We start from the raw sequence: 22,204 nt of genomic DNA, 5'->3' as shown, positions 1-22,204 counted from the left end.
GCCCTTCTTGTTGCTAAATACTCCCAATGTCCTGCAATTGAGGACTCCCAGCTGTATTTCTAATAAACTAAGGTCCCCAAACCTGCATCGTGTATACTTCTACTGACTCGTGGTAATCTTATAATAGGATTTAGACAGCCATCTGTTTGGCGGAAGGAAAAAGGAATAAACACAGGTTCTCCATACCTACAAGATTTAGAGAAGACCAGCAAGTCACTCTTTAAAAGGTGCTCTGCATATTGACAAAAATTATTTTAACTGCCAGAGTAAATGCTCTGTTTTCAAGGCTGACTGAGGAACAGAGGGGTCTGAAAGTCAAGCACGGTAAACAGAATTAGCAGTGTGTGCCATACGTGGATTCCCAGTGTTCAAAGATTCAGGAAACACACGCAGCGCTGGAATGGCTGTTTCTGAATGTGTCCTGCTGAGCATGACGTAAGCTTTCTTTGCTTGCTCGCTCAGAGGTCACCAGAGGATCCTGCGGTGCCTGGCTCCGCCACTGTGAGCCACCAACCCCTGCTGGACTGCGGGGTTAACAGAAGGCCAGGAAACAGCTTTCCAGCTGACAAAAATGCCAGCTGATCAACTGTCATCTCTTCTATGACAACTATTCTCTAAATTCACTGATGTCATGTAAGTGGGCTCAAAAGCTACTGGTTACAATGTGGCTGGCTAAACAAATGGAGACTCCTAAAAGCTACAATATTTTTTAAACCACTTACATTATTTAAGAAAAGGTGAACAAGCATGTGAAGTCTAATCCTTTTTTTTTCTTTAAGGAATTAAAAGTTGTCACTCCTACTGAGACAACTAGTGGTAACTGTGCTCATTTCCCTACCACATTATTTCTCTTTGATAGCTAGAGACCTCCTTAGGACATGCTATCCCGTTTTCTGAGAGTCAAATTAAGATAAAAATCCAAGCGAGATACACTACACAATACTCCCCAGAGCATCTCCATGGCACAGATGCATGAAAAAAATCTGAATAGACTCCTCATTTGCATAGATGCTAAACAGCTATATTAAATCTTATTTTAAGAGTTTCCTTTTACCTTTGCTTCGTAACCATTAACAACTTCTGCTTTATCTGTCCTCCAGCCCCAGAATCCGGATTTAGTTCTGATAAAAAGTGAACACCACAAATTTCTACATGTACAATATGCCATTCAGATTTATCCCTGCAGCCTTTATAGTTTTTTTCCCCCAGCTTAAGTTAGTGAAGGACACTTGGAAATTATAGTCCTATTGTCCACAAAAGGATGTTATCAATGACAGATGGCTTAAACATCCCCCACCCACCTCCCACAGTAATTGATCTATGTGCCTCACCCCTGGCATAAAAAGCCTCCTTTCTTGGCTTCTTTACAAAACCTGCCAGAATAGGTGACAAAGGTCATGACATTTATTGTACTGCTGTCCTAAAGAAGTGACTGAACATGACCAACGTCCAAGCGCTCACCTCAAGGTGGTATATGGGTCAGAAAATATATCTGGGTCATCTTAACTGGGCATGGATGTCAGCGGCTCTTTCCCCACAGCAGCTGTATCTCAATCAAGGAATTCTTAGAACAAGAGACCATCCTGCTGCTTGGAATGAATGGGTGGGGTAGGAACTCATCACATGGCAAGTTGCTCAGAGAAGCCGTTAATGCCTGCAAAATGGCTTGGGAGTCATGCGTTTTATCAAGTTGCATGCAGCACGGGGAAAGGGTGTTAAAAGCAGTTGGTCAGCCCAGCCATCAAACCCAGGTCTGTAGAACTGCTTTTAGTGTTGCCCAGCATTCCAGCAGCCGATGCAGCGCTGGCGAAGTGCCTGGAAACTCAGTTACTCAATATACTCCTGGAAGAAATGCATTTCAGGACCAAGAGCAGGCAAGAGGCTCTGTGTCTTTTTCAAAGCACTCACCCTGGGAGATACTAGAGCGCTCACGGGCAGCCCTGCCCAACCTGCCCCTTTGTCCAGCACATCACATCCCGGCTCCACTGTGACTGCTGCGCGCAGCCCTGTGGGGGAGCACTGCCTGCCTTCTGCTGAGCCAGGAGTGCAGTGGGTCACCACCCAAGCAGTGCGGGCACTGTCGCAGCAGCTCAGCCAAGTCACAAAGAAGGTATGTGGCTATTTGCATGCTGTGTTTCCAAAATGGTTTTCTTTTCTTCTCACAGGATTTGGTAAATGAAGATTAGCCCAGACAGGGTATAATGAGTTTTGTGTGTATTACTGCCCACCAAAGAAAGGTGGAATCAGAGCTTTGATTTTCCTATTAGTTGCCTCAATTAGTGCAGCATTGACCCACGGAGGGAGGAGAGGAATCCTAAAGAGATTAACACCAAATGCTAGCTACCTCCAACGAACATGTCACAAAGTTAACAGTGGGGATGGGGATAGGGACCACACTGACCGATTAATAAACCAGAGCCCCCTTTCGGTCATCAGTAATTGAAAATCAAGATACTCCTTTTAGTTAATGAATGCAATTGTCAGTCCCTGTGTTCCACTGAGTCACTGGATATACTGGCATGGGAAATGACTGTTTTCTGACACAAGGTCTTCCGAGATACCCAGGGATGACTAGGTCTGCCTCGCTTCATCTTCCGTGCACGCCGAGAACACGGAGCTGCGCTTTGCTCCCCGAGGATTCCGCGCTCCTCGCCTGTCCGCATCTGCTCCATCGCAACCCCGGCTCGCCACTTCCTCTTCTATCTCCAGTCTGACAGCATAGTTCTTAAACTCAGTATCTACATCCTATTTTAAAACCCGGATCCTAACAATTCCTTGGCCCTTGACTAACTTCACATGCAGAGGAGGATGAAGACGGCAGCTTCCCTCCGTTGCCATTTTACCTCTGCGTCTCGCCACTGAGACCAACACACCAAAGACCACTTAGCAGAAGCTGTGGCTTGGAGGCTGCCACACAATTTGAAAAACGGCTCTAAGGGTGGCAGGGAATTTTTTAATGTGGGCAGAGAAGAAAAAAATCCCAACTGCCAAAAATTTCATGCAGGAAGGGTATTCGTTTGGAAGCATCAAGCTCCAAGGAACAATTAAAAGAAAAATGGATGAAAGTGACTATATAACACGAGGGCCACACCTTCAAAATTCAATCAAATGAACACACACCTCTGGTAAAAAACAGATGGGCACACTTTTTCTATCAGCACACCTCACGCTTGAGCAGCTTAAATGCTTGCTCAATGCTCAAGAAACTCAATGATCGCCTATTTAATTCTGAGCACCACAAAAAAAGCAGCTGTCTTTCAGAAATTCTCTCTCAGCAACCCACTGTCCCTGCAAAAGGGAGGTTAGCTTGAACTGTTTGAAAACCTTGTGACCATACAAATACAAAATGTGCCTTGGTCCCCAGCACAAATGGAACATGCCATCATCTCCCATCTACCCTCAGTGGGTTAACAGCCAATAATCGTCACACCCTTTGTAGATCATGGCTAAGAACAGTGACCCAGCAGAACTCTGCTGATGGACTAGAGGAGCAGTGGCTCTTCCTTCTCATGACGGCTTAGAGTTGAGGACTTCAGAAGCTTCATCTCTAGACTCCTTTTTCTCCTTCAACTAAGGAAACAGAATCCCAAAGAGACAAAGGCACTTGCCCAAAGCCACACAGTTAACTCAGAAGCACTGTTGATGGCACTTGGTTCTCCCAGCCACCATATCCACTGCCCGACTGTGCAGGGAGGGCAGGCAGCTGTCTCCCAGCTTCACGAACACAGCCCTCTGCTAAGGTGCCCTCCCTGTCTGCAGAGGCAGATGCGGAGGCCTGGTGATGTCTCCGCAAGACTCTTCAGATAAAGCCACAGTCCCTAAACTTTTCCGTTCCTGGGAGACATCGGCTGTCACCTGGCCATGAGAGCTGACCCTGCCACTGCCAGGGACCCAGCAGTACCTGGACCCCACATAGGCTGGCGTTTTGGTTTTCTCTTCCACTACAGATGCCATAATTCCACAGCTCAATCTAAATTAGAAAGGGCACATAACAAGTTTTATGTTTGACTTAACAGAAAACAAATTTTATACTGGAAATCAAGAAAAGAAAAAGAAGAGGCAAGGAAAGTTAGTATATTCATTAAGAGCAAAGAAAGCCTAAATCCAAGACAATACAGTCCATGTTAGCTCACGTTATGCTGCTCTGGTTTACCAAGAGCTGGATGCGACATCCTAGGCAAGCCCTCAGGGCTCCTACAGCCTCCCTCGGGGTCAGTGTGTTCTATGTGAAAACACCTAGGCTAACAGCTGTGACGACCTCCACCTCCCTTACACTCAGAGGCCCTCCACAGCTCTGCACAGCCCATAGGCAGATGCCAGAGACAGAGTTCTTGTCCAGGCTAATGAAGTCACAAGCCTCTCCAGAAATTTCTTCCTGTCGAGTCTGGAATAGATCTGAAATCCCTCCAGGCTCTTGTTCTAAACTATTAGGCTTCAGGGGCGGGGAGGAGGGGGGAAGAACCACATTTAACTCTGTAAGTATGAATCTCACTGGCTAATAATTGTACAACCATATTCAATACTGGGTCACTTCTAGCTTCCAGAAACTCAAAGCTCCATGGTTTGGGACTAGGGAGTCTTGTGAGTCCCCAAACACCAAAACAAAAGTAAAATTCAAGTAAAATCCATCAGAAAGGGCCCATAAAAGAATATGAAGACATTTCTCTAAGACTTAACCAATGTCCTATAAAAATGATATTTAATGAAGGATGTCAGCTATGGTTTCCATTAGATTAGAGCAGAGATCAACTTCAAAACCCACTAGGGTTTATTATGCCATATTAGAAAAATCCCAGTCTGTCCATAATTTTCAATTAATATACACATGCTACTAAAGATGGCAATAAAGGGATTAGACATTAAAATGCAGAATCTTAATTCCTACCTTTCAAAAGCAATATTTTTAGTATCAAGGCTGGTGTTAATGACTGGGCTTGTGAGCCGCCTCTCAATATCCCTGCCTTTTGGCTTCATCAAGTCCAGAGTGAGGCGCTCCATTTCTTGGGAAAGGTCAAAGTGTTCTGTGGTGACCACTCTGTCATCATGGTTGACTTCCATCAACTCCGCCCAGGTGTCTGTTAATGGATCAAGAACACAACTAAGGGCAGTGGAAGGAAGATGCGAACACAAGGGAACCTCATATGTTAAAATTCATCACCGTTCAAAATCCTACCTCCTGGGTGTTATCTGCTAAAATCAAAAGACCACTGCTTATCAATTACCTACTTGCACAGCGGTGACCTGGCCACTTTTCTGAAACTCATAGGAGGCTGTAGGCCATCTTCCCTAAAGATGCAGACATTTAAAATAATTTACATTCTTTGTTAGTGACGTTTCCTCTGTGTGTTTTTTTAAGATAGATGATTACATAATTAATATAAATTACCTATGCACAACACTACTTTAGCAATGCCACTACTCACCCTCCCTCGGGAGGATCACGTCTGATTATGGAGAGAACGTAAAGGCACAGAAGACAATCTGTACACATGAAACAGACACGTGTCAAAAGGTAACCGTGTTGGGTAATACATGATGTGTGCAAGAGAACTGTGCAGACAAGGAAATAAGATACAGGAATTGAGAGCTGAAAAGTTACCAAGAACTTTTTTTAAATGCCCCAGACAGGATCAGGTGCATTCTGATGGTTAAAAATCACTCTAACTGAGCAGTGATTAATACAAGGGGATCACTCACCTTCTCCCTTGAATATAAAACTACGCCTCCCTCTTATCCAGCTCATGTTCTCAAATCCCAGCAATGTGACATCAACACGCAGTTTGGCACCACTTTTCCAAATACGACAGACATCATTTGGGCATATTCTGGAAACCAAGGGCACTGGAGAAGAGAAATATACTACTGGGAAAAAGCGGAGGGCCAAGCAGAACACCCAGGCCCAGGAAATCAAGATTCTGACTTTTATAATAAGAGGACAGGGATGGCAAGATGGTGACCATCATATAGAACTGGACTTGGCTCCTACACTTGCAATATAGGAAGTGACTCTTAAAAACTAAAAAATGCACTTTCTGTTCTACAGCTCTTGATTAAAGTGCAGATCTATGTCCTGCCAGAAAAAACTCTAATAAATGAATTTCCCAGGACTATTCTCATTCCCAGAAGGAACCTCTCTTATTGGTGGCCATTAGGGCCCGGGTGTTTCCGTCTGGCCTTTCTCCTTCATGTATGCTACTCTTGCTATATGGCTGAGGCTATCATATTGTCACATCTACCATTAAAATACCCATTGTCTACAATGTGCTTGCTCTTTAACAAGACCTAAAATCAGAGTGATTATCTGCTTTAGAAAAGAACTAGTTTCTCAAAGAATCTGAGATTTTCTTCTTTTATACACGTCCTACTTCACTTAAATGTTTCATTACAAATATGACTTCTTGCCTGACAGGGAAGTCTGTAAGTGAAAATGGCTGAAAACCTGGGAGTTAGGAGCTGTCTTTAACTGATCTACAAGAAATAAAAGTAGAACATCCATAAAAATTACTGTCAGTCAGTGTGCCTTACGTAAGAATTTACAGAAGTATATCCATTTTGTTAAAATAAGCTCATCTTTTTCTCCTTTTTTTTCTTAGAAAAACAAGATTAAAAGAATCAAGTTGAACCACATAAGGAAATGAGTAACTAAATTATGGTAAATCTCCTTGCTAAAATTTTAGCCATTTAAAGTGACATTTTAAAAAACTAATAATATGGCCAAATGTCAGCTATAAGAGACAAAAGCAGGAGACAAAATTGTCTATATGTTATATTTATAGATGCTTGGGAGAAAAAGTCTTCTGTAGGGGGAAAACATACTCCACAGTTTTAACAGTAGTTGTAGACTGGTTTTCCTTATTCTTACCTATGCATTTCTTAGATTTTTAAACATACCTAACTTTTATAAAGGACAAATAAACCTATATTCAGGCTCAATAAATTGAGGCATAGAAATAAATTACAAGCCCACAGCCACTCACCCCAGCTGGTGAATTCCCATTTCATCTGCACATAGAAATCCGGAGCCTGAAGGGCAAAGGTTTAAAATAAATTACTCTTGGCACTATTAACTAAACAAAAATACAGTAAGGGTTAATGGTAAAGTTTTTTTTTACAGGGGACCAGGGGGAGAAAACAGAGAACAGACGAACCAACATAAAGTGCAAACCCATCAAAATAAATGGTTGTTTTATATTCAGGCTGTTATTTTATCCTGATATAAAGTATGTCTAGACAGTTAATAAGGGTAGCTGAAAGCAACAAGGTTGGAGGGGGATAAAATCCAATCTGATGTAGGGCTCAGTCAGGATCCCAACAGGAGCAGAAAGATGAACCTGGGAGGACGCGCTGAAGCAGGGCTGTGCAGGGTGGATAATGGGCTATGCTAAGCCAAGAGCAAGGAAGGCCACTTCCATCTCTTCCAACTTGATGGGTAAAATGCTTTGTGTGTGCTGGGAAGTTCATCTAACGTATCAGCCACTCTGTGAAACCAGAGAGGCTGCTGGACATCACTTCCCCCGGAAGTTGATTTTTCCCTCCAGTTAACAAAGGACTTTACCCCCACTCTCCTCTTAGACTTTTAGAATTTGGCTTTTTGCAGTTTTACAACACCAGGATGCGGCTCTGACCTACCGTGAATTCTTATAAAAGATTCTTGGAGAAAGAGATCCAACAGTTAACAACCAAAAAGAAAAATGCTAGAAATGCCAGGTGTTTTCTGTTCCCTCCCGCCCCGACGACTGGAGGGCCGAAACTCTACCCTACAGTACAACCAGCCAGGGTTACACCAATCAGTAGACACACTCCAGCAGTTAGGAGGTAAGAAAGGCAGGCACATTTTAAAGAGACACTTGAAAGACAAATGTTAACAACAGCCTCTGGTGCCACTAAGCACACAGGTCATTTACAGGCTGTCTATAACTTCAGCAGAGATTACAATTCAGTGCCATTCATTGGTACAGGTCAATATGGGTCAAAAGAGAAAATCCTTTACACTGAAGTTTTTTAACAAAGAGTAACCCCCTGGTAAATAAATCATTTTCTGTTTTGTAAAATGGGCAAATGATGTTTTTAGTTCCTCCTGCAATTAGATAAGGAAACAATAAATCCACATGATCTTTCACTTGAAAATACACCCATTTAAAAACAATGCATACAATAACTTCATATTTCATGGAAGGTTTCACTGTAGTACAAGAAAAGTGAGTATCTTAGGCATCATTTCATTTGAGCATCATAGAAATTTTTTTAAAAAGAGTGCTCAGTGAGAAGTGATTGTCTTAATGTATAGCAAAGTTGTTATTTTTCTCAACAGAGTTGTTAATTTTTCTTAAGAAATGTGTTTTGACTAAAATTGTAAAGCCGATTTAGCTAGGAAATATCTAGCAGAATAAAAGACATGAAAATTGAACCACTGGTACTTTCTTATCTCCAGCTGGCCTGGAAATATTGCACAAGTTGACTGATACGATGATTCTTGCAGGTTAACAAAGACTATGTGAAGAATGGCAACCATCATCCAAAACAATCCACGAGGCTAGAGGTAAATGTTTTAAAGAAAGGTCTTCAAGTGTCACAGAGCCCATACACTTCAATTCACAGGACAGATAAACTGCCCCAAAGCCTGTAACTACAATAAGGCACAAATGCTAATGGCTGGAAGCGACAGGAGTGGTAAGAAGTTGCATACAGATCTCTGAGCTTTAACAGGCCCTGCAAATCCATGTACAGCAACTGACGCTCTTCACAATTTCCTGAAGGTGACCTATGCTCAGAAGACTACTTTTAAGAAAACAGGTACTTAGACAAATTAATTGTTTGATGGCCATCTGTCTTAAGTTACTGTTTTTTAAATAGCACTTAAAAGGTTAAGTCTAGTGACCTAGAAACAGAGTTTGTGAGAGTCCCCATATATTTAACACTCAAGGAATAATGCTGTTTGATACTCAATATATCTACTGTATTCACAATTCATAAAATTCTTTAGGAAGGCACACAAGGATGTCATGCTGTGTCTCCAGCTATCATTTCAGCACTTAAATTATGGCACTGTCACATTTTTACAGATACCTCGAGAATTTTCTGGAGTAGCTCAGGAACTCCTTCGAGGGCCATGGATGCGTTGCGGAAGTCCCGATGTTGAAGAACAGTGTACACCATCTCAGGATCACCAGTGCTCACAGCCTCATGTAAAACTAAAAACCAGGTAAAATTTAATTATCCGGTATTCTCATGCTTTCTGACAAATTCCAAAGCCAATCTGAGAAGAGTCAGTATAGATCAAAGACCAATTTTTTCTTCAAAGAGAAAGAGAGGCTGCAGTCCCGCCTCATCATTTATGATCATGACTGTTCACAGCTAGCTCTTAACTCAGTGAAAATAAAATAGTGTTACTCTTAGCATCTTGATAAAACCTCTACCATTGTCCCTCTCCTCCTTTTCCTACCACCGGTTCTGAAATCCTGACAATTTCCTTTTGATTTTGCCTATCCTGATGGATTCACTGGAGCTACCATCACATTCCTCAGGGGAAGTCTGGCCTCCACACGCATGCATAGCGGAAAGGTTGTACGCTGATAGCTGCCTTCTGGGTGAGGAGACACTCTCCACTGAGGGCTTCTGGCCCAGGACACAATTTGGGCCATTGTGCTGCAAATCAGTCAGCAGCCTCCAAGACTCTCATCTCCTCGCCCCAGCCCCTAGTCCCAAGAAACTTTGTCTTAAGATAAAGATAGCTCTGAAGATGATTATGATTGAGACTGGCCTTTGTTCAGAAAAAGAAACTGAAATGAAAGCCTTTCCATTATTTTAAGTCTACTTGCCTGTCCATCCCTCACGATTTTCTTTTGTAACATCTGCTTTGTGTCGGAGCAAGACTCTAGCAGATTCCAAATGCCCCAAAGACACAGCAAGATGCAACAAGGTTCGACCTCGTGGATCCAGAGCCTCCACATTCTGTGAAACAAACACTGGCATGTATATAATTGGATACATTACATTAAAACACGGAAATGTGCTTGAGAGATCATTTTAAACATAAAAATAGAAAATAGCATTTACACATTAACTACAACAATAGATGGAAAAATGAATGCTTGCACATGGGAAAGGTTGAAATATACATTTGGGGACAATAAACAAAGATGACAGTTACTGAGTTCTTTTTTCTTCAAAGTTAAGGGCCTAAAAATTAAATGCTGGCTACAGGTCTCCTATCATCAAACACAACCTTCAGCTCTCAACAGCACTTAAATTAAGTCTAAATAAGGCCAGGGGCTCTCATGAAATGCCACCCCTTTGGCCCTATGACACAGAACATGGGGGATTTCTCAAGCACAAATCAGCATTCAAGTCTAGAACAGGAAGTGTTGGACTTTCATCAAAACTGAAAGTACAGAAGATAATTTGGTCAGACAAGAACTACATTCTCTGGTTGGCTTCCCACCAAAACACCGCTCTCGTTATTGTATACTGCGTTCCAAGAGTCCCGAAGTAGCACCCACAGGTCCTACAGACAATAGGCATGACCCACCAGGCATGGATGTGGACAGAGTCGGAGATAAACGTAATACACACATGCCATTTTGGTCCGTTGCCCCTCAAGGGTTTTCTTCCCCATGCTGGACACAGCCGTCTGGCTTTCACTCCTCATTCCCGGCCCTCCTTCCGGCACCTGCACTGGGTCTGCAGAAGCAAGTGGCACTTTCTCTCGTGCGAGCTCAGTCTGAATGACTGGTGTCCAAGGACACCTTTGAGTGTTCTTTCAAGGACACAGTGAACTGCCATGGGACTTTGGGAATATCAAAACGTTTTAAGTGCCATAATACTTCTTAGAAAATAGGCTTTATCTTGATTTGAGATGCTAGTTGTGCAGGCATTAACTGCAGCCACCAGAGATATCCAGGACATGCTACTTCTTGGCCACAGGAAGGAAGAGAAGCAGGACTGTGGGTAAACTATTATCCAATAGCTACTGAGCCTCTTTGTTTTACTAATTGTCTCACAGCTGGTGTGAAGACAGAAACTGTTACCGAGGAGTAATACAAGTGGTTGAAAACATTCAGCTAAGTGCACACACGTCCTCGTGGACTGCCTAGGCCTCAGCGTTCTCGCAGGCACTGAAACACCAGCACGTCTCCTGACACAGGTCCCACACCACCTCCCAGGAGTTCTTGACTTTTCCCTAGGGTATGGCTTATCTTTCTCCCCAAAGAGATTGAGAATTCCAAAGTGTAGGATCCAAGTCTTAATATTTCCTAGCTTTTGCCACCCTAGTCTCTAATTTGCATTCAATCATTGTTTTTGGAAAAAAGCAGTATGACTGAAAACTAGGAACTTAGTTGAAGTTTAGACAATAAAGAAAGAATCAGCAAATTCATTAGCTTCTTACACATGTTATATAAACTGTTTCCCTTCCTAACAAGTTCAACCTACATGAGAAGTGCTAGGTTTAGCACACTGTCTGACACATAGGAGATGCTTAACAATACTTATATCTCACAAAAGGGATAACTGCTTACTGCAATTCACATCCCAGAACAAAGCTAACATCTCAGGCAGGACTAACACTCAAGCTCTTAACTTGACAAATGGGCAACCATTAGATATGATGTATGAAATCAAAACCAAATACATTAAGTTGTTGACTTTTTTCTATTTTGGACCACAGGGAAATTTGTATGTTGTAAGCCACATAGCAGTACACTTTGCATGTCTAATTATAACTTTTCAGAGCCTCCTGGGCCTCATTCTCATTTGAAAAGAGAGCAGGGAGGAAAAATACTACAGTACATTATGGTGACAATGTGATTAAAGACAATGGATGAATAAAGGTTAGAGTGGAATTTAGTAACATACAGCATAGAAAATCAGTAGGGAAAAATCAACAAAACCGAAACTGGTCCTTGGAAAATATCAATAAAATTGGCAAACATTCAGCTAGATTGACCAAAAAAAGAAGGAAGACTCAAGTTACCAAAGCAGGAATGAAAGAGGGGATATTCTAACAATTCTATAGAAATAAAAATTATTATAAAGGAACACAATGAAAACTGTACGCTGGCAAATTAAAGAACTTAGATGAAATGCACATATTTGTAGACAGACACACAACTAGTAAAACTGACTTAAAAAATAGAAAATCTGAATGAATTTATAATAAGAGATTGAATCTTAAAACTTCCCAGGAAAAAAAACTTGGGTCCAGATGGCTTCACTGGTGAATTCTCCAAACATTCAAAGAATTAATACCAGTTCTTCATAAACTCTTCCAAAAAAATAAGAAGAGAAAGGAAAACTCCCCAACTCATTTTATGAGTCCGGTATTATCCTGATGACAAACACTCGCCCCACCACACACAAAAGCATTTAAGAAAATTCAGTGCCCCTTCATGATTTAAAGAAAAAAAGAAAGAAACTCAACAAACTAGGAATAGAAGGGAACTTCCTCAAAGAGCATCCACCTATGAAAAACCCACAGCTAACATCATACTTAATGATGAAGGACTGGATGCTTTCTCCCTAAGATAAGGAATAAGACAAGGACATTATCTTTTCATAACATCTATTCAACACTGTACTAGGAATTCTAACCAGGCAATAAGGCAAGAAAAAAAATTTTTTGAGCATCTAGATTGGAAAGGAAGCAGTAAAACTACCTCTATTCACAGACGACACAATCTCATATACAGAAAATCCTAAATGAATCTACTAAAGAAGCATTAGAGCTAATAAACAAGTTCAGCAAGATTGCAGGATAAAGATGAATATACACAACTCAACTGTAATTCTATACACTTGTAACAAATAACTCAAAAATGAAATTAAGAAAACTCCATTTACAATAGTGTCAAAAAGAATAAAACATTTAGGAATAAGCAACAAAAGAAGTAAAAAATTTATACTCTGAAAATTATACAGCTGTAAAGCTTTGTTGGAAGAAATTAAGATCTAAATAAATGGTAAAATATCCCAGTTCATTGCTCAGAAGACTTAATATTTAAGATGTCAATACTCCCCAAACTGAGCTACAGTCAGTGCAATTACTATGAAAATTCCACCTGGCTTTTCACAAAACTGACAAGCAGATCCTAAAATCGTATGGAAATACAAGGAACCCAGAACAGCTAAAACCGTCTTGAAAAGAAGAGCAAAGTCTGAGGACTCACACTTCCTAAGTTCAAAACTTACTACACCAAGTTACAGCAATCAAGACAGTGTGGTACTGGTATAAGGATAGACATATAAATCAATGGTATACAATTAAGAGTCCAGAAATAAACTTAAACATTTATGGTTAATTGTTTTTCAACAAGGGTGCCAAAATAATTCAATGGGGAAAGAATAGTCCCTCCAACAAATAGTGCTTGACCAACAGGATCTCCACATGCAAAAGAATGAAGTTTTGCATATACCACATCCAAAAATTAGCCCAAAATTTACCATAACCCAAATGTAAGAACTAAGACAAAAGAACTCTTGGAAGAAAACACAGTACATCTTTATGACCTCAGATTAGGAAAAAGCCTTTTTAGATACCACATTGAAAGCAAAATAGACAAAAGAAAATTCACATAAATTGCACTTGACCAAAACAGAAAATTTTTTTGCTTCAAAAGATACCATAAAGAAAGTAAAAAGACAGCCCACAGAATGGGAAAAAATATTTGCAAATCATGTATCTGATTAGGGGCTAATATCCAGAATACATGAAGAACTCTACTCAAAAAGAAAAAGACAACCTAATTTTAAAGTGGACAAAGGATTTGAAAAGACTTCTCTTCAAAGAAGATATACAAATGGCCAATAAGCACATGAAACGATACTCAACATCACTAATCATTAGGGAAATGCTAATCAAAACCACAAGAAGACACCAGTTCACATCCACTAGGATGGCTACAGTCACGAAGACAGATAATAACAAGTGTTGCCAAAGATGTAGAGAAACCAGAACCCTTGTACACTGCTGGTAGGATTGTAAAATGATGCAACCAATTTGCAAACCGGTTGGCATTTCTCAAAAAGTTAACACACAGTGACCATATGACCTAGCAATTCCTCTGGCAGGTATTTACACAATGTGAATGTAAAACTGGTACACAAATGTGAATAGCAGCATTACTCACAATAGCCAAAAAGTGGGGAAAAAGCAAATGTCCAACAACCAGTAAATGGATAAACCAAAGTGGTATATCCAAACAGTGGAAAATTATTCAACCATGAAAAGGAATGAAGTACTGATACCTGCAACAGCATGGATGAACCTTGAAAACATGCTAAGGTAAAGAAGCCAGACACAAAAGGCCTTATGTTATGTTGTTTGATCCCATTTATACGAAATATCCAGAATAGACAAATCTAGAGAGATGGCACATAGATCGATGGTTTCATGGGGCTGAAGGGGTTGAAGGGAAATGGGGGTGAGGGACGTATTTTTGGGGTGATGAGAATGTTCTGGAATTTGATAGTGATGGTTGCACAACTCAGTGAATATACTAAAAACCATTAAATATTATAATGGATGAATTGAATGATAAAGTGAATTATCTCAATAAAGATGTTTTAAAAAGTCAATGTACATATGGGATTTATGTAATATATAAAACTAATCTACTGTCTATATACTGTTTGACGAGTTCCTTAATTTCTCTTGAGCTTTAGTTTGCTCCCTTGTAAACTGGGAACAATAGAAAACACCTACCTTCCAGAGTTCTTACAAGGGTGAAAGCACAATGCCTCAACCTATAGTAAGTGCTAAGAAAAGTTAGCTCTCATTACCATACACCCACACTGCGTAGTTTTATATGAGCTGTCACTTTCTTCCTAAAAGGGATTTGTTCAAATGTCATTACATTTAATAGTGGGGCTTAGGGTCTTTAACTACTGACAGTAGTTCAGTGAGCAAGAGCTTTCAGAATTTAACAGGAATTCACTTTCCAAGCTGATTGTTTAAGTTTTTCCTTCAAGTTTGTTCAGTCATGATCTGTACCAAATTAAAAATACCCACCCCCTTTAACTGTAACAGGGCCCAGAGAAGAAAAGGAATGAGATTTCTGCACATTTCCTTCCTATTTGCTAATTTAAGGCCCCTGACTTTCCTTTGCCATTCTGCTGTCCTCTGGTGCAAGTAAAAGGCAGGGCTTTGAGTGCTCGCTGCAGCGCTGGACAACAGGCCCACTTCCAAGTGCCTCGCTCACCTCAGGTGAATTATTCAACTCTTCTGTGCCTCTGTACCTAGGGTACAGTAAGGGCTTCGTAAATTATTGCTTTTACCTTTTGGGGGACCTCCAGCAAGAAGCTGCTAACTGGCCCTCCTTTCTCTTAGCAGAGTCAACCACCCCCCTTCCTGTGCACTCAAGACTGTCCTGGTCCTGTACAGCTATGGTCAAACTGGTTACCCATCCCAAGCCAGGCAGGGAAAGGGATCCCCAGGCCTGGTTCTCTAAAGTGAGCCTGAACCCCAAAGGGCCAAGGGAGAGCACCTGAGAGTAGGCTACAGGCTCTGCATCTTGCATGCACAGCCCCTGGCTCCAGGCAGGCCTCCAGCTAACAGGCACCAACTGGAGTATGTGCCCAGTGGCCTCACTCACCTGCAGCAGACAGTGGTGAGAACCCCACGGTAGTTCCCAATCAGGCTGTGAGTACTGCTCCTGCCTCGAATGTCTTCTTCCTCTTACATGGAGTTTGTGCTTTCACCTGCTGGCTCCCTAACTGGAGGCTGGCCCTAAGTCAGGCCTCATCTGCTACCTTTCACCCCACTCGGTCCCAGGGTTTTCCCTCCCCTGCCTGACATGCACTACTGACCTTTTCAGATGTCCCTTTAAGTTTCTTCATTCTCCTGGCCTCAGGAAGAAGGCCAAAAGATGATTAGCAGACCTTTCTAGCTACATGACAAATGACCCAACCTAACATGAACCATTTCAACTGCACCAACCAACTTCAAGGCCCCATTAAATATTAAAGACAGAGGAGCTCATGGATTAAGAAGCACTTAATAAAGTGCCTCTGCCGAGCAAATGTTAAAAGCTTGACTGGCAAAGTTAACACAGACAGCAAACTCCAGCTATCAGTAAGACAGTGGGGTTGGTCCAACTCACACAAACTCAGGGACCTGGGCTTATCCTCTTCATCTGGATGAACTTGAGTCTTTCTGTGCTGCTGTTCCTAGAACAAAGTAAAATTCTTAACAGCTACCAGTGCGCCTACTTCATGTCTCACTCGTGGGATGGAAGGAATGAAGGGTCGGACAGCAGAGGCTTACTGGCAAGCAAGTCATTAAGCCAAACAGCTGGTCTTACTGATGGGACAATAGGAATTTTTTGTTTTTAATTATGCAACCAAATCATGTTCCTTGTACAAAAACTGGAACATGGTTAAAAGAAACTAAATATCCAGGATGATCACAGTAATAACAGCAGTCACTATGGTAAGTGGTATTGCTCCCATTTATTATGTGCCTGTACTTTCAGAGCTGTTCTCTGCCTCATTTCCCACAATTCTGAAATGAAGCCACTTTACTAAAAGAAATACAGGAAGAAGGGTTCAGACTATAGGATTAGGGCAGAGTCTGACCGACTTTCCATCCCTGCTTTAAGTGCGCAACTGAGCCTCTCCACCTCAGTCTTCTTATTTGTAAAATGGGAATCATCAGAGGGCTCATGTGAGAATTAAATCTAAAATGTCCATAAAACATTTCAGCACAGTGCCTGGTCAAATAGTAAGCTTTCAGTATTATTCTCCCCATTTTTACAGGTGATGAAACAATCTAGCAAAGGTCAAAAACACCCACACTCACAACTGAATCAGCATTAGTACGGGCCATGAACCCAACTGCCGTCAAGGCACAGATGCAGGTACCTATTTCATAATTAACAGAGGGTCTCAAGAAATAGGAAAGCTACAAAGTATTTCCTGCCACATATTTTAATGGTATCAATTATCAATTTCCTGATCCTGAACCAGCTACATAATTTGCAGAGCCCAGTGACAAATGAAAATTCAAGGCCCCTTATTCAAATAAATAAGAATTTCGAGGTGGTAACATCAGAGCATTAAAACAGGCACAATCCCCTTCTGAACACAGCACACCCTGGACGCCAGCCCCATCTTGACGCTCGCCATGGCCATGTTTCAGGATGGAAACTGGATTTCATGGGCATGACAGTCAAGTTTTCTCCTTCAAGATGTTCTGTATGAATACACTTCAACTACCTCTTTCCCAGGGGGAACCGGTGGTATGCTGTGAAATGACCTACAGTCAAAACCAAAGAATTAGCAAGTATACTCTTCCTTGACCCCCTTGACAGCTGAAGGCATTAAGGACCAATTTACTCCAGGAAAATGTGCTGCAAAATTGTAATTCTCTAATCCCAAATGTCCTGAACGTTATTCAAGGTAAAGCAAAGAAAACTTTCACTGAACACTTTTATCACCACTTGCCAGTAAAGGAGATAATTCAACTATGCCACATTTTAGATTATAAACCAAGACTTTGTTCTTAACAAACAAACTTATCAACAAAGAAAAACTGCACTTCATTTAAATGCTTTTCTTCACCTCCAATGAATAGAAAGACTGGTGGTTTCAGAAATCAGTATTGGAAAAGTGGGTGGTTTAATGATGATGAACTCCTTATCAAATGGGATTGTAGTTCTGTGACTTTTTTTGTACTTTGTCTCAATATTTCACAAGAAGCTGGGTGGCCCTGATACTGAGGAAGTGCAGATGCAAAATGATACTGAGTGAGGACAGTCTGCTCATTTTTACAGTGTCCAAGGTGAGACTTAGAACTGAAAGCAAAATGGTAGTGGATTCCCTGTGAGCCATGTCGAGTAACAAAATGGGAATTAAATCATAAGGTATGCTGAGATGCCTACTGGTCAATCATTTACTGGGGGCAGGGGGCATGATCTAATTAAGACCAATGACTACTAATATTACAAATCCTTATCCTAACTGCTAAGTCGGTTAGCTTGTAACCGGAGGGCACCAACAGCTCCCAGGATTGTTGAGATGCCTCTAAAATCAGGGTTTCTCAAGCAAACACTCCCGACATTTTGGACCCGATAATTCTCAGTTGGGGGCTGTCTTGGGCACTGTAGGATGTTGAGCACCATCCCTGACCTCTACCACCAGCTCCCAGTAGCACCCACTTGCTATAACAACCAAAAATGTCTCCATGCATTAGCATTTGGGAATGGGCGGGGGGCGTCAAAAGTGCCTCCAACTGAGAACCACGGGCTTTAAAGAGATGGCAATAAATAGAAGACAAGGCATCAAAGCACTCTAGAACAGGAAGGGATTTTAAGGATCCTGTGCACCCAGTGATTCTCAAACTTTGGTATGTATCCGCCTCCCTGGGCCTGGATACCTGAGGGATACGTCTTGCCCAAGGCCAAAGGGCGAGTTAGAACCTGGACTCAAACCCGACCAAGCCCATCTTTACAAAAAGGCTGGGTCTTGTGAGGGGCGTGCGTCGTGCTTACTTACATATGTGGGAGAAGCAGCAGAGCCTATCTGGGTAAGACAGTGCACATTGGGGCCCACGGGCCAGAATCAAAATCCCGACTTGGTATCTATTAGGTGGGCGTCCTTGCACAAGGTCCTCAGTTTCCTTCTCTGTCACATGTAACAATAGTACTACCTCCCTCCTAGGATTGCTGGAATGGTAAAATGGTAACGTATATAAGGTCCTCGGCGCAGGGCCTGGCACACAGCACTCCAGTACATGGCCTATTATTATTACTGTCCCGTGGCTGCAGAGCTGAAGGGGTGTGCGGGGCCCCGAGGGCAGACGGCTGGAGATGGGCTCAGGGAGGCGAAACGACCCCCGACTCCCCCTTCTGTCACGGGGTCGCGGATCCCCGCCCCGCTCCTCACCTGGCCCCGCAGCTCCTTCTCCAGCTGCCGGTAGTCGTTGTTCCAGACCAGGAGGTGCAGAGGGAAGCGGCCGCTGGCGTCGCTGGCCGAGGACATGGCGGGGAGGACGCAGCCGGGCCCTCAGTACCCGCCTGCCAAGTCGCAGCCCCGCGGGGACTCCGGCGCCTGCCCGCCCGCCCGGCGGCCAGCCAGAGAGAGAACGAGGAGACCGACCTTGGGGCGCGGCACGGAGCCTGGTGGCCCAGCGAGCCGAGGGCGGGGCGTGCGGGAGGTCGGCGGTCGCGGGCCGGGTCAGGGACAGGGGCGGCCGCGCCCACCCCGCGCCCCGCACCCGACTTCTGCGCGCCGGGCAGAATTGCCCCAAACGGGGAAGTGCGCGGAGTGAACCACCGCACACCGGGGCGGGGGAGGCGAGGCCAACCACCCGGAGCCAGGGCCCGCTCGATCCCACGCACCTCCGACTCCACACGGAGAAACAATGTGATCACCGAGAAGACCTAAAACTCGGCCCAGGATCTCTGCATGGAAAACTCAGTCTACTTGTCATCAACCTCTTTCCCCCCTGCTCCGACGATCTCATATGGTTCCGCCCACAACCGGGCCTCTTCCATCGGCTTTGCGGTCAGGGGGTGACAGTAAAGGAGCTGAACCAAACCATTCCAGCTATTGACTCCCTTGCAGTCTTTTTGGACCTGGGCAGACGCTTCCATAATCGGTCAGAAGCCATTCTGAAGTGGGCAACACCAAACAATTTTAAAAGTGGATTTATGAACTCTGGCGAAGTGGCGTTAAATACTTGGGATAGTAAGGGGATAGTTCTATCTCAGGGTTTCTCAACTTCAGGAGCATTTTGAACCAGATAATTCTTCCTATGGGGCTGTCCTGTGCTTTGTACGAGGATGAGCAACATCCCTGGCCTTTCTACCCCCCGGATGCCAATAACACTACCCCCAGAAATGCCTCCAGATATTGCCAAATGTCCCCTGAAAGGGAAAAATCACCCCCAATTGAGAACACTGTTCTATCTGAACTCCACACTGGTTTAATGATCTCAAGTTAGCTATGATGGTAGCTTCTCCTACATATGAGTATCTGGGCTTATGGCTGAAAAGTTAATACCCAGACTTGGCATATTCAGCAAAAGTTTAGTTTATTCTTTGGGTTTCAACCTAATACACTATGGCTCCTTATTTCAGTGAACAACCAAGTCAGCTTGCACCTACTCACAAGCCTGAGCTTTCTGCACAGCTGTCTGCAAGTAGACCACATAGCTGTGTTGTCAGGCAGCTTCGTCTGGGAGGTCTCTCCCTGCACACTAGGTGAAACCTCAGCTTGGATGGGGGAGGGTTCTTGACTCTGATCGAGAAAGAATTCTTGAACAAGTCAATGAGTAAAGGTAAGGAAGGAATTCATTAAAGCGAGAGGAGTAGGGAATGGCAGCTGCCTTGCAAGCAGCAGAGAGCAAGGATGAACGGAGGGAGGACTGGAAAGCTTATTGAACTCCTGCTCAGCCTAGGGCAAATCCCTTGCCAACTTCTAAGCCAGGGTCACCTGGCATCCAGTGTCTGCTTGAATCTGCACGGTGTGGAGACTAAGTCCCTACCACCCCTGGATTTGAGGGAGCCACAGAGCACTGAATGGAGTGAGATAATGTTCTGAGAACTTCCTAAAGCAAAGAAAGGAGATTTTCAGGCAGGCTACTAGAAAGCCTAATTGTACAGCTGCAATCTCATCTGGATCACCCAGGTGACTGGAACTTGCAAGCCTAAATCAGAGATCTTAGTAGCCCTTCCCTACTTGTCTGAAGTAGGACAGAGTGAAGACTTGTGCTTAAGTCTAGAAAATTGAATGAAATTGTGAATAACAAAGATGCTTACCACTGGGAGAGCTCATAGGCAAAACTCTTAGAGCAGTGAGAAGTCTTTATTTAAGGCAAAGTATGCACTCGAAGAAAGGGAAGTGCGCTTAAAGTCTTAGGATTCTGTCATTTAAGAATTTCAAGAATGAGGCAAAGGGCTGTGGGAGGGTATATGCTCGACATGGGGTCTAATGATGTCTCCCTCCCATTAGAGACATTATGTCACCATCCAGAGTCCTCTAGATAGTTTGTGAGATAAACACAGGAATTTATTGATCCTGCTCTTCTCCAAGATAGTAGTTACCCTCAAGCAGTGGAAACATCCTTTAAGACTGCTCACTCTGCCTTAAGATAGGGTCGGTTGTTGGCTAATCACCATAAAATATGTTAGGAATCTTACCTCCTAATTCCCTGTTTTTTAAAATGGAATCTTAGCCTTAAGCTGGAGTTCCTCCTGTTCTTTCTATACTATTCATATCTTGACATTTTCATCATAGGCAGAAAGAATTCATCATGATGCTTGTCCCATGTCCCTGCTGTACCTCAGCTGGGTGAAGTTATTTAATACATTCTGAAAGCATACGCCCTGCTTTCCATCTTCTGCACATCCAGCTTTTCAGATGCCTACAGCAACAGCTCTCCAAGAATCCTGGCCTATCCACTCTCCATGCATGCTGAGTTCACAAGATTTATCCGCAAACCACCACAGGATGTAGGAGCATCAGGATGGTACCCAGGAGCTCTACCTGCTGTCTGTGTGGGAATTACGTGGTTATTCCCACAGCACCTGTTTATCAAAACGGAGAAATGGACCAAAGACCAGTGCTCCTGAAACCTCTTCCAGGACTTCTCCTTTCAGAAGCCTTGTGCAAATTAATCTTCTTTCTCTTCATCATCACATGTTTATTGAACATCTCTCTTATTCATTAATTGGAAAATGCCGCAATGGCTGCTTACCAAAGTACCTAAAGTCAAAACAGTACCTGGCCCACAGTAGGCATCCAGTATTTGCTGAATGGTGATCATAGCTGTATTTACATGAAATGCATACTCTAAATATTCAATAACATTAGGATCACATCTCTTTTCTCCTTCACACTGCTTAAACTTATCTCATGTTTTCTCACACCATCCTGTTAATTACTGGTATAAATTACCCTAGGTTTTCTATTCTTATTCTTGAAAAAAAAAAGTTGTGATTAGAAAACAATAGTAATACTAAACACCAATAATAATAGGAGCTTCTATTATTGAGGGCTTACTAGGGGACAGGCACACCGCACTTTTCTGTAAATTATTCCATTTGTCCTTAGCCAGATAATAAATATTTAGCTTTGCCAGTCATACATGAGTTTTGTCAGAGTCTTCATCTCTTTCTCTTCTCCTTTTTCATCTTTATAACCCTTTAAAAGTGTAAAAAATCATGTTTAGGTAGCAGGCCACACAAAAGCAAATCTCAGGCTACAGGTA

General features: G+C 42.7%; 1 protein-coding gene across 2 annotated transcripts in view; it reads right to left on the bottom strand.

Moving 5' to 3' along the window:
* The window catches only part of ANKRD13A (ankyrin repeat domain 13A), a 32,412-nt gene extending 13,097 nt beyond the window's left edge, over positions 1 to 19,315 (bottom strand). The window contains exons 1-8 of one of the 2 annotated variants that reach the window (XM_073222466.1): positions 18,877 to 19,314; positions 16,095 to 16,161; positions 9,819 to 9,951; positions 9,067 to 9,191; positions 6,978 to 7,023; positions 5,698 to 5,841; positions 4,886 to 5,075; positions 1,055 to 1,121 (exon numbers count right to left, since the gene is read on the bottom strand). In XM_073222466.1, the coding sequence (XP_073078567.1) occupies positions 1,055 to 1,121; positions 4,886 to 5,075; positions 5,698 to 5,841; positions 6,978 to 7,023; positions 9,067 to 9,156 (537 nt within the window). In that variant the 5' untranslated portion in view covers positions 9,157 to 9,191; positions 9,819 to 9,951; positions 16,095 to 16,161; positions 18,877 to 19,314. Of the gene's footprint in view, positions 1 to 1,054; positions 1,122 to 4,885; positions 5,076 to 5,697; positions 5,842 to 6,977; positions 7,024 to 9,066; positions 9,192 to 9,818; positions 9,952 to 16,094; positions 16,162 to 18,876 lie in introns of both variants that reach the window. The other variant, XM_073222465.1, reaches the window with a different exon arrangement.
* Between the last annotated feature and the right edge of the window lie 2,889 nt (positions 19,316 to 22,204).

The sequence above is a fragment of the Manis javanica genome, chromosome 15, assembly GCF_040802235.1.
Source record: "Manis javanica isolate MJ-LG chromosome 15, MJ_LKY, whole genome shotgun sequence".
Classification (NCBI taxonomy): Eukaryota; Metazoa; Chordata; class Mammalia; order Pholidota; family Manidae; genus Manis; species Manis javanica.
This window is presented reverse-complemented; position numbering and strand designations above follow the sequence as displayed.